The sequence below is a fragment of the Taeniopygia guttata genome, chromosome 12, assembly GCF_048771995.1.
Source record: "Taeniopygia guttata chromosome 12, bTaeGut7.mat, whole genome shotgun sequence".
In the NCBI taxonomy this organism is placed as follows: Eukaryota; Metazoa; Chordata; class Aves; order Passeriformes; family Estrildidae; genus Taeniopygia; species Taeniopygia guttata.
Genome location: NC_133037.1, coordinates 16,770,967 through 16,787,821, shown reverse-complemented (window position 1 = coordinate 16,787,821; position 16,855 = coordinate 16,770,967). Strand labels below are relative to the sequence as shown.

The 16,855-nt window shown below is 48.3% G+C and overlaps 1 protein-coding gene across 2 annotated transcripts in view; it reads right to left on the bottom strand.

Moving 5' to 3' along the window:
- Nucleotides 1-16,855, bottom strand: part of CACNA2D2 (calcium voltage-gated channel auxiliary subunit alpha2delta 2) — a 210,379-nt gene that overhangs the window by 125,667 nt on the left and 67,857 nt on the right. For both annotated transcript variants that reach the window (XM_030283501.4, XM_030283502.4), the window contains exon 3: nt 2,592-2,708. In XM_030283501.4, coding sequence (XP_030139361.2) covers nt 2,592-2,708 — 117 coding nt within the window. The remainder of the gene's footprint in view (nt 1-2,591; nt 2,709-16,855) is intronic.

Sequence of the window (16,855 nt, the reverse complement as noted above, 5' to 3'; positions counted from 1 at the left end):
TGTGCTGCACATCATTTAATAAAGATATTAATATTTTCACTTAGAAACAGAGGAGAACAGGTTCTTTGATGACTGGACTGAATCACCACCTAATCAGAACAGTGCTCTGAGCTGTGCACTCATGGTGTGTGCCCAAAGGCTTGTGAGCACCTTCCTACAAAGCGCCACTGAGGCCCAGGCAGCATCTCTTCTCTCTCCTGCAGCAAAGGAGACAGGGATGTGTCCTGAGGAGAGAAAGCACACGAGTGACAGAGCAATTCATACATCAAGGAGAGACTCCATTTCTCCCTCCTCACCTGCCCTTGCCAATACATGGCGTCCCACCTGACTCAGATGCTGAAAAATATGTTTCAAGAAGTCATCATCACTCTTGTGAGTCATGAGAGAAGAGGAGGAAATGACTCCAGGAAAGATGATTCAACTAAAGGGAGAGTTAAGACAGATGAAAACAAGGAGGAGAATGGAAGGAGCTATGGGAGCCCCACTGCTTCAAAGGAGCTCAGCAAAATGTGGGAGAAATTTAGAAGATTCAATTTCTCTTCTCCCATCAACTTTCCTGTTTCCAGATTTTGTTGTTAGTATCACCAATCCAAAATGCCAAGAATTTACACGGAAACTGGATGTAAAAGTCTGCTCCATCTGAGAGTGCTCTCTGAAGGAGTCCTCTTGAAAGACTGATTTCGGTCAAGGGTTCATTGTTTCCACTATAAAGACAGCACCATGTGCTGTTACCTAATCAGCACTGCCAGAATCACCCCTGTGACAGGGGAGCCCTTCACAGCACACCAGAGGGTCCTGCCCAAAAACCCAACAAGAAAGAAAGACAGTTGGAAGACAAGGTTATTTGTACCACAGGTACAGTTCAATCCTTGATCTAGCACCAAAAGATGCACAAACTCTCTATAAATCTGTGTGACTCAGAGCAAAGGCTAAAGCAAAACAGTGTGACTTGATGAGCTGAAATTCAAATGTCACGGTGGAACCACTCAGCACAGTCATGCTGTGTAACTCAGGGTTATTACCCTGTGCATCCCATGGGAGCCACATCTTGTCCAGGTGTGTATCAAGTTTGCAACAACCTTCTTTCCTCTGTGTCTTCCTCCAGCATTTTTAGGTGCTCCACATCTCTGGAACATTTAATAGGATACATGCTCAAGTATACACACAAACTATATGAGCACAAGGATGCAAGTTCATGTTAAGAAGGAAATTGGCCTTCCTGATTTTCATGTCCACAATCGCAAATGCAGTGCTGACACTTTACACCTCTTTATTCCCACTTCAGCTCCTTCCATTCAAGCTAAAACACTTGGTGTGAGTCCTAAGTAGGATTATTCTTTACTTCTCAGAGTAAGAAATTGGGTAAACAGCAATCTTCTTCACCTAAGTCCCTACAGTCACCATCTTAGTCAGGCACTGTGGACAGCCTCACACCATCTGGACACTCAGGCCAGACTTTGACCAACCTTGACTGAGATCTTGAGTGTTGAGACTCCCCTAGCCCACATGGGTGTCCTGTGACTTCTGTTGCATGCATTCTCCAAGCCACTTCTTACTCACTGTCACTCTCAAGGTCATTTCCAAACCCTCACTGCCTCAGTTACACCTCAGTTACTGCAACATCCCTTCTCTCAGCACAGCATGTTCCCTGTCTCTCGGGTTGAAAGGTGATCAAGTCTTTTTGGCTGCAGTGCCCCTGTGGACAGGACACATCAGCTGTGTTACCTGCTCCAAGCCTTCCCCTTGTGCATCACCCTGCAGACACCCTTCCAGTGGATCAAGCTACAAGCTGCATCCAGCTGGCCACGCTGCCAAATTCCCATAGCACAGTGTCATGCCACTTGATAAAATTGTGTTCAGAGAGGACACCTGAGCTCCTGGAGGGGAAGTATCCATACCCCTGTGCAGTGGAGATGGCTGTCCCCCTCTCCAGGAAGGCAATTCCTTGTCTCTGCCCCAGCAGCAGAGCATGGCCCTGCTGCCACTTCAATATAGCCACTGCTGGGTTTTATTGAGCAGCACCATGGATCAGGTCACCTTCCTCCACTACAGATAAAATGAGTTCATTTTAAAAGGAGTGTCACAAAACAGCACAATAGATTGGAAATGTATGCAGATATCCATGAGGGCAACCCACTCATGCAGTCAGTCCCAGGGCTCAAGTCCCATGCACTGGCACAAACCCTTCAAGCACATCATCTCCTAAACAGGAGAGGTTCCACTTGTCCAAACTACTTCCATGAGCCATAGCAGGGACACTGCAGTCCCTCTGCTTCCTGTACACCCCCAGCTAAATAACTGGATCAAATTTGCTGTCACCTGTATTCTTGTGGCAGCACCTTCAGGTGTTTGCATGATGGTGGGAGGAGATAAAAAGCAAGAAGGTACCTAGAGGACATCCTCACATGACACATCCTTGCCTCACATGCTCCAGATGAATCTGTCCAACTGCAGGATACAGTTTCCAGAAATGGCCACACAATCACAGAAATCACTTTGAAGCTGAGATCATACTGCTATGCCAGCATCAACCCTCTTGTTTAAACTCAGCATCTCCATCAAAGGATCAGCACACAAGCCCATCTCCTTACCTTTAAAGCACGGACTTTCTTGGCCAAGAGGCTCTCAATGTCCCCTGCGACCTTCTCCACCAATTTCCTAGGCACATTCTCCTTGACTTCAAATAGGCTTTTATTGTCATCGTAGATCTAAGAGGGGAAGCAAGAGAAAAAGGCAGTCAATATTAGTGAGGAGTACAGCAGTCTTCCTACAGAAAAGTGGATCCTCTAACAGAGAATTCCAGCAACGTGGATTAGGTAACAATATAAGCTTTGGAAATGAGGGGAGCAAGAGAAGAAAGGCTTTGCAATCAGAAAAAATAGAAATGCAGGCAACCTGCTGCCCACACCACTGGCTCTATGGCTGCCTCCTTTCATGCTTGCAGGCATCCCACCCTCTCACTCAAAAGCTGAACTGCCCACCCCTGTCTCTGCTGAGCCACTCCTGTGGCACAGGCAGAGCCACCATGCCTGCTGCTGTGCCCTCTCTCACCCAACAGCATCCCCAAAGCCCACTGACCATCTCCCCAAAGCCACCTGCTGAGCTTGGCAAGTCCAAGCCCAAGTTCCTGCCCACCCTCAGCACGGCCTGCAGGGCTTGCTGGGTGCAGGGCCTGGCAGCACTGGGGCAGCAGGCAGCCCTGGGTACCAGGAATGGGAACAAGGGGATCACATGAAGCAGGATAAACCCTACATCTCTAACCAAGGCAAAGTAATTTGGCACCCTCAAGGAATGAGAATTTCTACAACCAGTCCAGAACTTGGCCAGGCTGTGGTGGGTAGTGGCACAAATCTATACCAGGATTATCCTGAAGGCCAATGCAATTATCTGTATTTGAATGTTTGCACCCAAAGTGGCAGCAATGGCCCACAGGCACATGATACAACTGCAGGGAACAATCCCAGACCCAAGGGAAGTGCTGTTGGCATCATAACTGCCTCAAGAAGAAGGGATCAGTCCCACCAGAAGACTTCACAACCATGAACCCCTCAGTCACCTTCTCAGACGATTTTGTGACTTGTTAACTCCACCTGCCTGCAGACCCAGGTGCAGCCAACACAGGGTCAAAGGGAAGAGTTTATTGCCATCACCTGAGACTAGCAAAAAAAAATTTCCTCACACCTTATCTTTTCTTAAATAAGGCATATGAAGAAAACCACAAAGCAAATAGGATTCTGCTTCTCTCTTTATCCTCAGGCTACTCACAAATACCTTCAGCTCCAGACAGGGAGACATATGGGAACAGAGAACCCTCCAGGGAGAGCTGGACCTCCCCAAGGAGGGAGCAGGCTCCACGCTTAACTGCGAATTCCATGCTAAGCATGTCTGGCACCTACCCAAGCTTGCATGATCCTTAGGAGCTGAATCATGCTTCCCAGGGGACAAAACCCTCTCTTTGCTGGAGCTTCATTACAAGTGAAAGACTCTGCCTGGAAGTGCTGCTTTGTTGCAGACCTGGCCCTGAAGACTGGGGTTGCAAAAACAATTTCTCATGACACGTCTGCCCTGGGTGTCAGAGCAGCACCCAAACACAAACAGTAAACAACCAGCTTCCACATGACAAACAGTACCCAGAACCTCCTCTATTTCACCCAGGACTAAGGAGAGGCTCAGCTAGAGACACCCACCAGGCTCATACCACCACAACTCTTGCTCTTGGTGGAGTCAGCAAAAGTAAAGGTACGGGCAGGGAGGTGCCCAGGATCTGGACAGTGGCACAACACACAGCTCAGGCACATGATGAGACTCTCTGAAATCTGGGAAACTACTTACTGCCCTCTCTTCTTTCTCCAGACCTTATAACAAGCTGGAGTAGACAGCAACTCCACTTGCTGAAGGCAGCTGACAATTAATTCAAGAGCCAGAGCAGAGACATCCCCCAGCTCCAGCCTCCCTTTTCCTTTCATAGGTAAACAAAGCTGAAGCCACAGGAGTGCAGTGACAGACTAAGCACAAAGCTGCTCTTTCAGCTGTGCACAGTCTCCCCGGACCTACTGGGTTAATCTCCAGGCTTCCACTTTGCTTTTTGCAGCTCTCGTTGGGGCCCCTGCTCTGCCCAAGCTCCTCCTGTCTCCCATGGCAGTAGTGAATTCCTACCAGCAGTCTCTTCCAGCAGCCTTATGTCCACATAGATCATTATTCCATTCTAGCTCTACTCCAGCAACTGCTTCTTTCTACCCAAAAAGCCCCAAGGGATTCAGGTTGCCTGCCCTGTTACCAGAAGAGTAACCCATCCCACCTCTGTCAGTGGGGCAGCACGCAAAATGTTCGGATCTGATAGTTCCTGAGGTTTCTGGAGAAAACAGAATTTCTGTAAACTTTCATGGTTACTGACTTGCAAGAGCACAGCCCATGAGCCAAGAGCCAGACATCTGTGATCCTCATCTGGCTCCTCAGTCCCTAAGAGACACATGGAGCATGGCTCCAGTGCCCTCCCCAAGGCTCTGCTCTTGCTCCATACCTGCCATCCTTCAAGGAAAGGCAATGCCTACAACCTGATTTGTCAGAAATGGGCTTCACCCAAATCACTTTGGTCCCAAACCACCCACACTTCACATTAACTTGGCAACTCCTGTGTGACTCTGTGAGCACAGGGACTCCAAAGAGGATGCTTTAGTAAGAGAAGACATTTAAGAGGCATTCCCAGACTCCAGAAGAAATTATTTCATAGAACGGTTTGGGTTGGAAGGGACCTTAAATACCAACTCATTCCAACCCCCTGCCATGGGCAGGGACCCCTTCCACTATCCCAGGCTGCTCCAAGTCCTGTCCAACCTGGCCTTGAACATTTCCAGGGATGGGGCAGCTATAGCTTCTCTGGGCAGCTTGTGCCAGGGCCTCCCCACCCCCACAGTAATTAATTTCTTCCTAATATCTAATCTCAACCTCCCCTCTTTCAGTGTGAAGCCCTCTTGTCATATCACACCATTGCCTCGCCCAAAGTCCCTGTCCAGCTTTCTTGGAGCCCCTTTAGGCAGTGGAAAAGGCCCTAAGGTCTGCCAGAGCTTTCTCTTCTCCAGGCTGAATGTGCCCAGCTCTCTCAGCCTGTCTTCACAGCAGAGGTGCTCCAGCCCTCTGGGGATCTGCATTGCCCTCCTCTGCACCTCCTCCACCTGCTTCTTATGTTAATATCACAGAGCTGGATGCAGGATTCCAGGGGAGGGCTCAGCAGAGCAGAGGGTGAGAATCATTTGCCTCCCTCAACCCACTTTTGATGTGGCTCAGGGTACAATTTCCAGATGTTCTTTACATCACAGCTCCATCACACCCCAAGCTTCGGACCAAAAAATGCTTGTATTGCCAACAGCACAACATCCTGCACTAGGTAAGAACACCACGCATTGGCACAGATAGGGTTAAAGCAAGGAAAGCTCAACACAAAGCAATATTCTCTCACACTCTTTTTTCCTCCCCTTGGTAAGTAACAGCACAACAAAGTCATGTGCTTGGAAGATGCAGGGTACCTCCAGCTGAGCAGCAGCAATTAGGGAAGCAAAGAGGAGCAATCTTCAAGGAGAAAGCTTTGGGTACGGAGGGAGTCCTGACATCAGTATTTTCCTATTATGAAACAAAATTGTCTCCTATTGGTTACGGACAGAAACAGTACCTGTCCACAAGGGAGGAGAGAACAGAAAAGGAAACCAGGAGCTGTTCCTCCAGCCCTCTCTGCAGCTGCAGAGCTCTGCAGTCTTCGTGGCTGAACAGTTCACTGGCGTTAATTAGAACAATCCAAGACAAATTAACAGCGACCATACGTGCATGAGAACATCCCAGACAGGCAGGGGAATGAATGGTGGGGGCTGCAGGGCTCCAGGCAATTCAGAGACCTTCACAGTCTCCACTGTAGCATTTTGTTTTGGGTTGTTCAGAACATGGCTAGATTTTACTTATCTAAGGTGACATTTCCCATATTGGGTTTTTCCTTGAGCTGAATCAAAGGGAGGATTTTCTGGCCAAAGACATCCCGAACATTCCTCAGTGATGGCAAAAACCTTTAGTTTTGTCAAGATTAGAAAGCAATTCTCATTGAAATTCTCCTGTGAACCAGTGCACTGGGACCTGTTTTTGAAATTAGTAACACCAGTGACCTCAGAGTCAAGGAACTGCTGCTTGTGAGTCCATGTTCGTGCCTTGCAGCCAGCTGTGTCGGCACCCTCGGGAGAAGGGCTGCAGGCTGTGTGCTCTGGGCACACTGGGTTTTGCTTGGCAATACCTTGAGCAACAGGCCCCATCCCCTCACAGCCTCCCTGCCAGGCAGGGCAGGTGGGTGGCAGTGCAGGGACACGGGCAAAGCCAAATGCTGCACTGCTCCAGCCACGCTGAAACAAGAAGTAATGCCCTTGTGTTAGTCCTGCTCAGATGGGTGGCAAACCTGAGATTACTCAGCAGGAGAAGGGCTGTAGAGAGCCCCTGAATTACCTACAGGGGGTGTAGCCCTCAGGCAGCACAGAGGAGAAAGCTGCTGGACTCAGAGAATGGGGATTGAGACCACATTATGAACTGCAATCTCAATAAAAAGTCTGGGAAGGACTGAAGCTAGATGTTGTAGCAGAAGATCCAAATCTGGCAGTGGAAAGGAGTCCAGCAGTGGACACTGAGAGTGAAGTAAAAAAGTGCCAAGAGCAGGGGGAAGTGGGAGGGAATATTAACAGCATATAAACAATAGAAAGTACTGAGCTGAAACAAAAAAAAACAAACCAAAAAAAAACCCAAAAAAAACCCACCCCCCCAAAAAAAAAGCAAAGAAAAAAACCTAAAACTGTGGCAGGTGGGGGAAGGAAAAATCCAACTGTTCAAGACAACCTGCAACATGAAAGATTTAATCCTAAATACTCCTAAGCATAGTGCAATTACAAATAGCCACGAAAAAGATTTAAACCAGCCCAGAAGTACGAAGTGGCCTCACTTAAGAGCAAAGCTGGTAACACAATCAACTGTCAGCACATGCTCCCAGCAGCACCTGTACAGCCAAGGAGGCAGATCTGATAGTGTCTTGCAACACCCATTCTCTAAATTCATTTGTTTGCCTTGCTTCTAATGCACAATAAATGATGCTCATCTCTGCCTTTAATTCCCTCTGTGCCTGTATATTCAGGGAGCTGTCAGAGTTCAGAGAAAGCACTTTCCTCTCCCCAGTTCCCTGTAAGCACAACTAGCACCATGAAACTTGGCAGCCTGAGAAAGGAACGAGTGCAGAAATACTCCCATAAGTGCAGAAACCACCATTTGATGAGCTGCCATGAGAGGGCCCAACACCTTCCCATGGGTCAAGGTATCCAGTGATTAAATGTGAAGGAAAATAACAAATCTCAGGAGAGAGCCCTGTAAAGCACCACTGGAAAGTAAAAATTGTCTCCTCAGCCTCCCTTGCCAACTGTCTCCAGCCTCCTCATCCAGGACATGAGGGAGGACGCTGATGGCAGGGCAGGGATGTAGGGTATACCTGCAGCCCAAAGCAGACCCTTCCCTTCTCATTCCCTCTATCCCCAGCTCCCTGTCACATATGCCAAGAAGAAGCCCATCCCCAAAATCAGAGGGGCAGCACTGCACTGTGCTTGCACAGCATTCACCTCTAGGCCAAGACTCTCCCATCACCTTCAAGAACAAGAGCAACCCAAAAGCTGAACCCCAGCAGAACACCTGGTAACCCCAGAAGCTCTTAGCCCCACTGGGGCTGTACCCACAGCTCAAACCTAGGGTTTGCTCAGGGCCCAGCTGGAAGAGGCTGTGGAGCTCCAGCTCCTGCTGGAAAGGCATCTGATCTGGGTAATAGCCATTTTCCAGAAATTAATTTTTTTCTCCACCCCGTATGAATCCAATACACCAGGTTTGGACAGCTGCAGTCCAAACAGCAGCGTTTAATCACAGTGCAAACCTGGCATGTTTGCAAAAGAGCAGAGTACTATGTGCAGTAACAGGGCGGCTGCCTTCCTGCTCCCAGAGCATCCCACCTCAGAGCTGGGGTGCTCCAGGTGAGGGAGGCCAAAGACCAAACCACATCTGTGCAAGCACAAGAGCCACCCCAACCTAAGATAACCCTCATGCCCAAATGGGGCTGTGCCATGTCATGCCCCACAAAAACCAGCAAGCAGGAAAACAAAAGGGTTTTCCCAGCCAGCATTATCATGGGAGGCATGGAAGGACTCTGTTCAGGGTTATGCTCCAAGCTCCTGCAGCCAGACCCGTGCCTGGGATCAGTGTTGTACAGTGACCCAGATATGGCATCTGCAAAGGGAATTCATCGGTACAGCCAATACTGCAGCAGGCTACCTGCCCTGAGAGGCACTGCTCGCTCAGATGCTGGTCTGGAGCTTCTCCTGGAGCTTCAGGATCTGTTGGTCTCCCTCAGACAAGCATCAGTCTGGCCCATTTTGAGTCTCATCTCACCTACTGCAGGATCCTACCATTTCCCCACAGCTCAGAGTATGAGTGAGGAGGGGAGAGAAGAACCCTTGGGCAGACTTGCTTTTGCCTTGAGTACACAGAACAGACTTCTCTGATGAAGTGGGAGCCTTGAGGAGAATTGTCCAGTGGTATAAATGACCAACAAGAGCACCATGAGATGGTCAAGGCCAAGCACAGAACACTGTGGCTGGGTGACAGGGAGGAAAAGGAGTGCCAGACCCCAGAGATCCTGCTGGAAGGTGGAGACTGCTCAGGGCCATAGGCAGAGAGCAGAGACAGCACGATTTCCATCTCACCCCTCATCACTGCTGCACCTACTGCTGTTAAATTTCATTGTCTGGTGCTTATAGTCCTTGCAATGATGGTAATCATCGTGGTGTCTGTATTACATTAGGAGGATGTCAGGCTCGGCGCAGCGTCAGGGACAATCGAGCAGGCAGTGATAAGAGCCACAGTGGCCTCACTGACAGCCTGCCAGGATGGGCAGTGCTGCCTGTGCTGCACCTCCTGGTGCAGAGCGGGTCACACACCACTGCAGGGGCCAGGGGATGGGCCCTGGCACAGCAATGCCCTTCTGGAGAAGCCGTGATCAGCCAGGAAGGTGCCAGACCCTGGCTTTCCCTGTCGGAGAGGCACGAGGGGAACAGGCAGAGGGAAGCAGCTGCAGGTGAGCAATGGTGCCACAGCTCAGAGAGGGCTTTGCAAATCTACCCCACGGTAGTTCTGTGAGAACAGCCCTGAGCCCAGGTGCCCATTGGGAGCAGCATGGGCAGTGGCTCCCTCAGAGCCCTTTGTCACCAGCCCTGCCTTGTCCTGGGCGCAGCCGCTGCTGCGGACGTGCTCCAGCGCGCGCAGGAGGCGAACAGCTTGACATTTACTAACCCCAGCTCCCTCTCTCCTCAGTGCCATTTCCCTGCTGTGCTCCAGCCTTCCACCTACCTCATAAAAAGCAAGCACCCTCTGAGCAGCTCTTCACAGCTCTCCCGCAGAAGCAGGACAGGGAAATGTAAGTTTAGTTACTCCTCAGGGATGGTCAGCTCTAATTGAAGCAAACAAACCATAGAACTGAGGTCTCTCTAGTTCACTAAAGAGCCTGCTAAAAGGCAGCAGTACCACAGAGAACATGGGGGAAGAGGGAAAAGCAGCCCACACCACCAGGGATGGGGAGGTGGAGCTGCTCCAGTGCTCTCTATCTTGTCCCAGCACCCACACTTCCAATCCTCTGTGGCACTGGCTGGACTTCTGCTTCCTAAGCACAGGATCACCAGCCTCTGCAGCTGAGACTTCATCCCTGCCAGCCCCAAAGCAGACCTGGGCCTGCTATACGTAATTTAGCAACTAGGCAGGGATAAAGGGCTATGCACGGTTAGCCTGGATTATAGAAAACCTCTCCCGGCCTGGAAAGCAGCTTTTAGTCTCCATCATCCCAAACCCTTGTACAGGGAACTATCGGAGCAACAGACCTGCCTGGGTGTTTGCAGAAAGTGAGAATCTTCTGCAAGGAAATTCAGTACCACACAACTTCCAGCTTGGTCTTCTCCTTTCAGATAAAGCGCTGCAAAAATAAATTGCTGCATAGTTGGAGACAGAAGGTCTCAACCAGGATGGGAACTCTGCCCAGGCTCTTCTCTGCACACTTACAGCCACTTGGATGGCGTGGCTCTTGCTGCCAGGTCAGGGCACAAGCCCCTCAGAGCCTGCTGTGCTAATGTACAAGAGAGAAAGAACAACTACAGCTTCTCATAAAAATGCCCAAATGCAGTCAGACATCACATGATCTCAAAAAATACAAGCTTATACAGTAAAACAGAAACAAAAAAACCCCAATCTGATCCTGGAGGCTGGTTCCTCTCTTTGTTAGGCGGAACATAAGAAAAGCTTTAGTAAAGAAAACAGTATTTTTAAAAGGTGTCTCAACTACTTTCCTTCACTATTTGTTGAAGAGGTAACCAGTTTATGTTATGTCCACACAAAAGACAAATACTTCAGATCAATGGGATTAAAATTGCACCTCAAATACCCTGTGTGCATCCTAGGAGGGGTGCTGTCACAGATAAAGATGTGCTATTTTACTAAATTTCAGGGTGGATATCACAAAGAAATTCTTTACTCAGAATGTGGTGAGGCCCTGGCACAGGCTGCCCCATCCCTGGAGTGTTCAAGGCCCGACTGGATGGGGTCCTGATCAATCTGATCTAGTGGAAAGGGTCCCTGCCCATGGCAGGGGGTTGGTATGAGATGGCATTTAAAGTCCCTTCCAACCCAAACCATTCTGTGGCTTCTGTAGGGATCAGTGCCTCCAGACAATGGATTATGCTGGGTTTTCTCCAACACCCCTAAGAGAATGAAGAGGATGAAAACCATTAGGGAAAGATAAAGCAAGAAACATCTCTGCTCCTCAGATCCACCCTGGACCCCCTGTGGTTGCAGTTTTGCCTTTCACACAGCTGCTGGACTGATTAAAACTCTGTTTTCTTTGATTCTGCTGCTTTTCTCTCAAGGCTAAATGTTTAGGACACTGAAATTACAACAGTTCATGGAGACCCAAAATGGGATCTCACCAGACTCCATTTCCCTGGCAGTGAGGAGGATGAGAAAGGAAGTGCCTGGGGCAGGGCTGCTGCAGGTGGGCAAAGGCTGCTCCCCATCCCCTGCGAGCATACCTAAAGCACACACAGCTCCTTACTCTGCATTGAGCGATGCAAGACTCCCAGATCCTCAAAGACTTGACTTAAAATAAATAACCAGACCTCTTTCCCAAAACAGCTTTATCTTCCTTGCCAGAAATGCTGTTGCTTTTTGTAGGAAGGGCTGTGGAAAAAGGCTGTGCAACCTCTAACACTAAGGCTCCCAGACATATTTTGCAGGCTTCCTTTTATCGACACAAGAAAAAGAGTAACAATTACCCCACACTGCCTTTTATTTTTATTGATGGCTACCACTGGCCAAATTCAGCTCTCAGCTGCAGTGATGCAAATTTGGGATGACTCCACTGACATGGAATTAAACTAAATCTCTTATTAGAGCTAAAGCAATTGAAATCTAGGCCAGCATAAGTCAGCACTGTCAACAGTTACCCCCACAGGTTTCTGCAGAGTAATAATTTATTTTAAAGAAATTGAACTTTTAGAAACAGCGACTTTGCAATTTTCTTGATTTACCTTCTGATATAGGTGTTGGAGCTTTCTCTGCACTTCAGCCATTCACAGCTGCAAGCTTTTTTCCCTAATCTCAAGCACTGGAAGCATTTCTGTAAAGGCACAGGCTCAGTGGAAGCAAGGCTGGAAGAGATCCACTTGTCCAACTCATCCCTTCTGTTTCTTTCAGGACCCACCTAACAGCTGTTTACAAACTCTTCTCTAATCCACTGGTGGTGAAGAGCCCAGGTTTCCCTGGCTGATGTCCTTTAGTGTTTTTGTAGAATCAAGCATGGTTTGGATCTGAAGGGTTAAAGAAGACCTTGTTCCAACCCCCTTGTCCTGAGCAGGACCAATTCCACTATCCCTGGTTGCTCCAAGCCCTGACCAATCTGGCCCTGAGCACTTCTGGGGATAGGGCAGGCACAGCTTCTCTGGGCAACCTGTGCCAGGGCCTCACCACCCCACAATAAAGAATTTCTTTCTACTATCTAATGTAACTCTGCCCTCTGGCAGTGTGAAGCCATTCCCCATTGTCCTCTCAGTCCACGCCCTTGTCAAAAGTCCCTCTGCAGCTCTCTTGAAGCCCTTTTAGTCACTGAAAGGGCAGCCTGCTAGAAAGTCATTACTGGTGTTTAATATAAAGTGCTCTCTGTTGTGGAATAGGCTCATAAAGCTTTGCCTTACCACCAGAGGATATGAAGAACAGATTTCCAGACAGCTTTCTGCCACACATTCCAGACTCATCCTTTTTCCTGCTAGAGCCTTCTGCTCCCTGAGCCAGTGGGGTTCAGAAGCTGTAACAAGAATACACCATGTACCTGGAGATTTTAATAAAGAGGTGGCCCTCTGCAAAGCCATTTCAGCTGAGATTTTCAGTTTAGTCACACCTTGAAATCTTCACCAGCGGCATTGAACTCTACAGCTGGCAAACTCAGCCAAGGTTTGTTTTCAGCACAGTCTTGGAGAGGTGCAGGGGCTGGACTGATGTGTACCCACAGAGATCCCAGGGGATGTGTCTTCTGAAGGCAATCTCGAGTGGTCTGACATCTGAAGGGAAAGATGCCACTAAGAAATTCAGAAACCTCTGCAGCAGCACAGATAATAGGGCTGGAATAGATCTCATCAACTCAAGTATTCTCAACCTGTTCCCATACCCCAGCAAAAGGTGGCATCATGGATGTGTCATTTCTAACATAATCACCACAGTTCTCTCATTCTTAACCTGCTCCTCTGACCCGTTCTTAAAGAAATCCAGTGATGGAGATTCCTGTGTTTCACAAGACAAAATTCTCTGGTACTTTACAACCCTATTTGAAAACTTTTTATGATGCTAAGTTGAAAACCTCTTACTGCAATTAAAAACCATGTTCTTGGTGGGAAGACCTCAAATTAGCAAAGAACAGGCACTTCTGCCTTGTTCTGCTGTGCCCTTTTATTATTGTGAAGATTTGTCCTATTTTAGTTTTCACTCTTGTACGCCAAAAAATTCATTTTCATTTATTCTTTCCCTACAAGTTAATGCTTTTCATACCTATGTGTCTTTGGTTCAAGTTACAATTAATGTGACAATTAGACAATGTCCTTGGATGCTATTCCAAACAGCCCTCCAAATACCCAGGCATCAATCAAAGCTGGGAACCTTCGATCAGGTGTCCAAACAGACACACCAGCTTCTGAAGATCTTGTGTGTAGGTCAATAATTTTCTGCTCTCCACAGGGCCAAGGAGGAGGCAGCAGGTGCTCTGCAATCCTGGCATCACTCCTGCTGCCCATGTACATTGCTAAGATCACAGGAGAGCTGTCCCGCAGGTGAGACAAACCTCAGTCTCCAGGCCCCATCACCCCCCAAGAATAAGAGGGTGTAGGGAAGCACCCACAGTGCTGGGCCAGGGGAGCCAAACTCCCAGGGCAGCCAGAAATATTCAGGTCTCCTCAACCACCATCACACACACATCTGTGCACACTCTTGCACCCCCACTTGCCTTGTCCTCTCCTTCTTCAGTTCCCCCTGTGTCTGAGGGCTCTTGTCCCTGCTGTCACAGCCCTTTTCTCCTGTACACAAGCACACAGTCAGACCCAGGGCTGAGCTCCAGACCCACCTGTGTGCACAGGTCCAGCTCCCCACACAGCTCTGCTGTGTCACAAAGCACTGTTTAGGCTCCACACCTGCTCTCCCTATGACAGCCATGGTCTTAATTAAGCTTTAGGCACAGGCAGGGAGTAATTGGAGTAATTTTCTGGCCCTTAGGGCTGAGAGAGGGACTTAGTCTGTATTCCCCCCCTTGCCACACACAGTGCTGACCCGCCTGCATGATCATTGCCACATCACCTTCCTGTGTTCTGCACTGACCTCCCACTTTGAAAGAATTTATTGTTAATTTTTGCAAAGTGTTGTGGAAGCCTCAGAGGAAAGGTAGCACAGGAATGGAGACTATTAATATTCCACCAAGAGCTCTAGGGACCAACCAGCACATTAAAGCTTCTACAAGCAGAAACAAAACTCTTGCACAGCTCAAGCCAGACCCCTCAAAGCATCAGTAGATTTTTTCAGTACTTTCCATGAGCATCAGGAAAAATGTATTTGGCCTGTCATTACACATCCAGAGCAATGGCCCTGCCAAACCTAAGAAAACACAACGAGGGCAGTGTAGGACCAGGGGTGGATTCAGATCTTCTTGGTGTAAGAAAAAGTTGCATCGTGTACGGTAAAGTATTCGTCTCCTGCTGTTCCAGCATAAAGTTAATCAGGGACAGAAATTAATCCCTCCTGACAGCATGTTGCCAATTTCTGATTTCATCCCCATTTCCTCATAGCTTATCATCAAGAGAATGGGAAACTTGTAGCATGGACAAACCTGTCACATGCTTCTTTCTTTGGAAAAGGCTCCCAGACACCAGCCATGAGCTCCTGCACGCTCAGAGCAGCGCGTCCGTGCTCTGCAGGCGTGCAGGTCCCCTCACCTCCGTGCAGATTCACCCACCATTGCACAGGTAGTGAAAAGTCATGCATATGCTTAAGGCAAAATATGTGCTCAACCATCAGCTTTACTCCAAGACAGTTGGAGGGAGGAGGGAAAACAAGAATCAGATTAAAGAAATCCTCTCCCTGGAGCGATAGCGCCAGAAGAGCAAAGTGGCATTTACAAATCATAAGCACTTCCCCACTCGGTGTTCCTTTGCCCAGAATGTTAATTAGCATTACTCTAAACAGCAGTGGCACAAGCTGAAACCCAAGCAGCCTCAATTGCTTGAAAAGAAACCTGGTTGGGAATTTTTTCAGATGAGATATTTAAACTCAAATGGTGAGACATGTGATGGTGATGCAGCAGGTGCTTTTTAATGCCACCCTGTAACTTCCCTCCTAAAACTTGGGAGTGAGTTCTAAATAGAAAAGTATAATTTCCAAGGGCTATGGAATTTTGCCTCTTGTTCCAAATGTCAGGGGTTTATTCTACAGCTTATTTTTTCAAGCCCAGTGGCTCATGGATAGAACCCCCCAGCATTGCAGCAGCACTCTGCTCACTCCCACAATCCTGAAGTGTGTCACTGCACTCTAGCTGGGCAACCCCCAAGGCTACTTTGCAATGCAGTTTAGTTGATCAGATAATAGAAAAGTGGATTTGCAATTATATTAATAATAGCGCTGACTTGGTTTGTGTCATAAATAAAACTTAGATGATTATATAGACCACATATATCCCCGTGTTTGGATGATCAATACGCATCTTAAACTACCACTACATTTTAGGTACAGAAAGTGTAGCAGGAAACAGGCTTCACGATTTGCTTCTGCTTTTAGTGCCATTTCCTTTCCTACTGTATGTCTCCTCCTCCAACTTATTAAAATTACCACTATCAGAAAACCCCCATGCACTAAGTGAGTGTTGCTGCCTTTCAGGCACACCTGGTGCCACAGCTTACACTGTCAGAAAGAACCTGCACTTCATCTCTTGAAAAACACCAACAACAGGGCCACTGGAATTAATTCCTGCTGAAATTAGAAACTCAACAACATCCCATGGGCTGGATTTGGTCCTCCACCAAACCCACACCCAGCTCCACACCTGAGCGAGGCCCAGACTTGGTAGGGACGGTCTGACACCGAGCACCTGCACAGTGAACGTGCCAGTACAACAGGCATCCCAGTACAACAGTGGATCAGAAGGAAAACAAGAAAACTCCAGTGTTTTCTCCCCCGAGAGCACAGTGCAGGAGCATTCAGCCCCATTACCTCAGAAGTGAAGTGCTGTTGTGAAGTACCAGAGGACTTGGGGAGGGCAGCAGAGTCTTGGCCATAAACCCATCAGGAGAGCAAACGTGTTCCAGGCACTTGCTGAGCTCACAGGAGAGCTGCTCCCCTCCCTGTGACAGAGCCAGGCTGCAGGTCAGACCTGGCACCACCAGCCCCTGCATCCCAGCCTCCTGCTCAGGCCACAGGCAGGTCCAAGGCAAAACAGGCATTTTACACATCCCCTGCGAGTGTGGGGTTCTGCCCTCCTTCCACTTTATTTTTCCAGGTCCTTTCTCAGGCTGAGGAATTTCTCAAGTAAGCCCCATGCAGAACCACTTACTCAATAGGGCATAATTGACTCTTATTGCAAAGAATTAAGTGCTCTCAATAGAGATGTCCAATTTTAAGGCTCTTTTTTTATTCTTACTAATGAATTAAGCCAAGATAATGCCAAATAGTTCCCAGATGAGATTGATTGTCAAGCAGATGAGGATTTTATGAATAGATTCTTTTTTAAGTC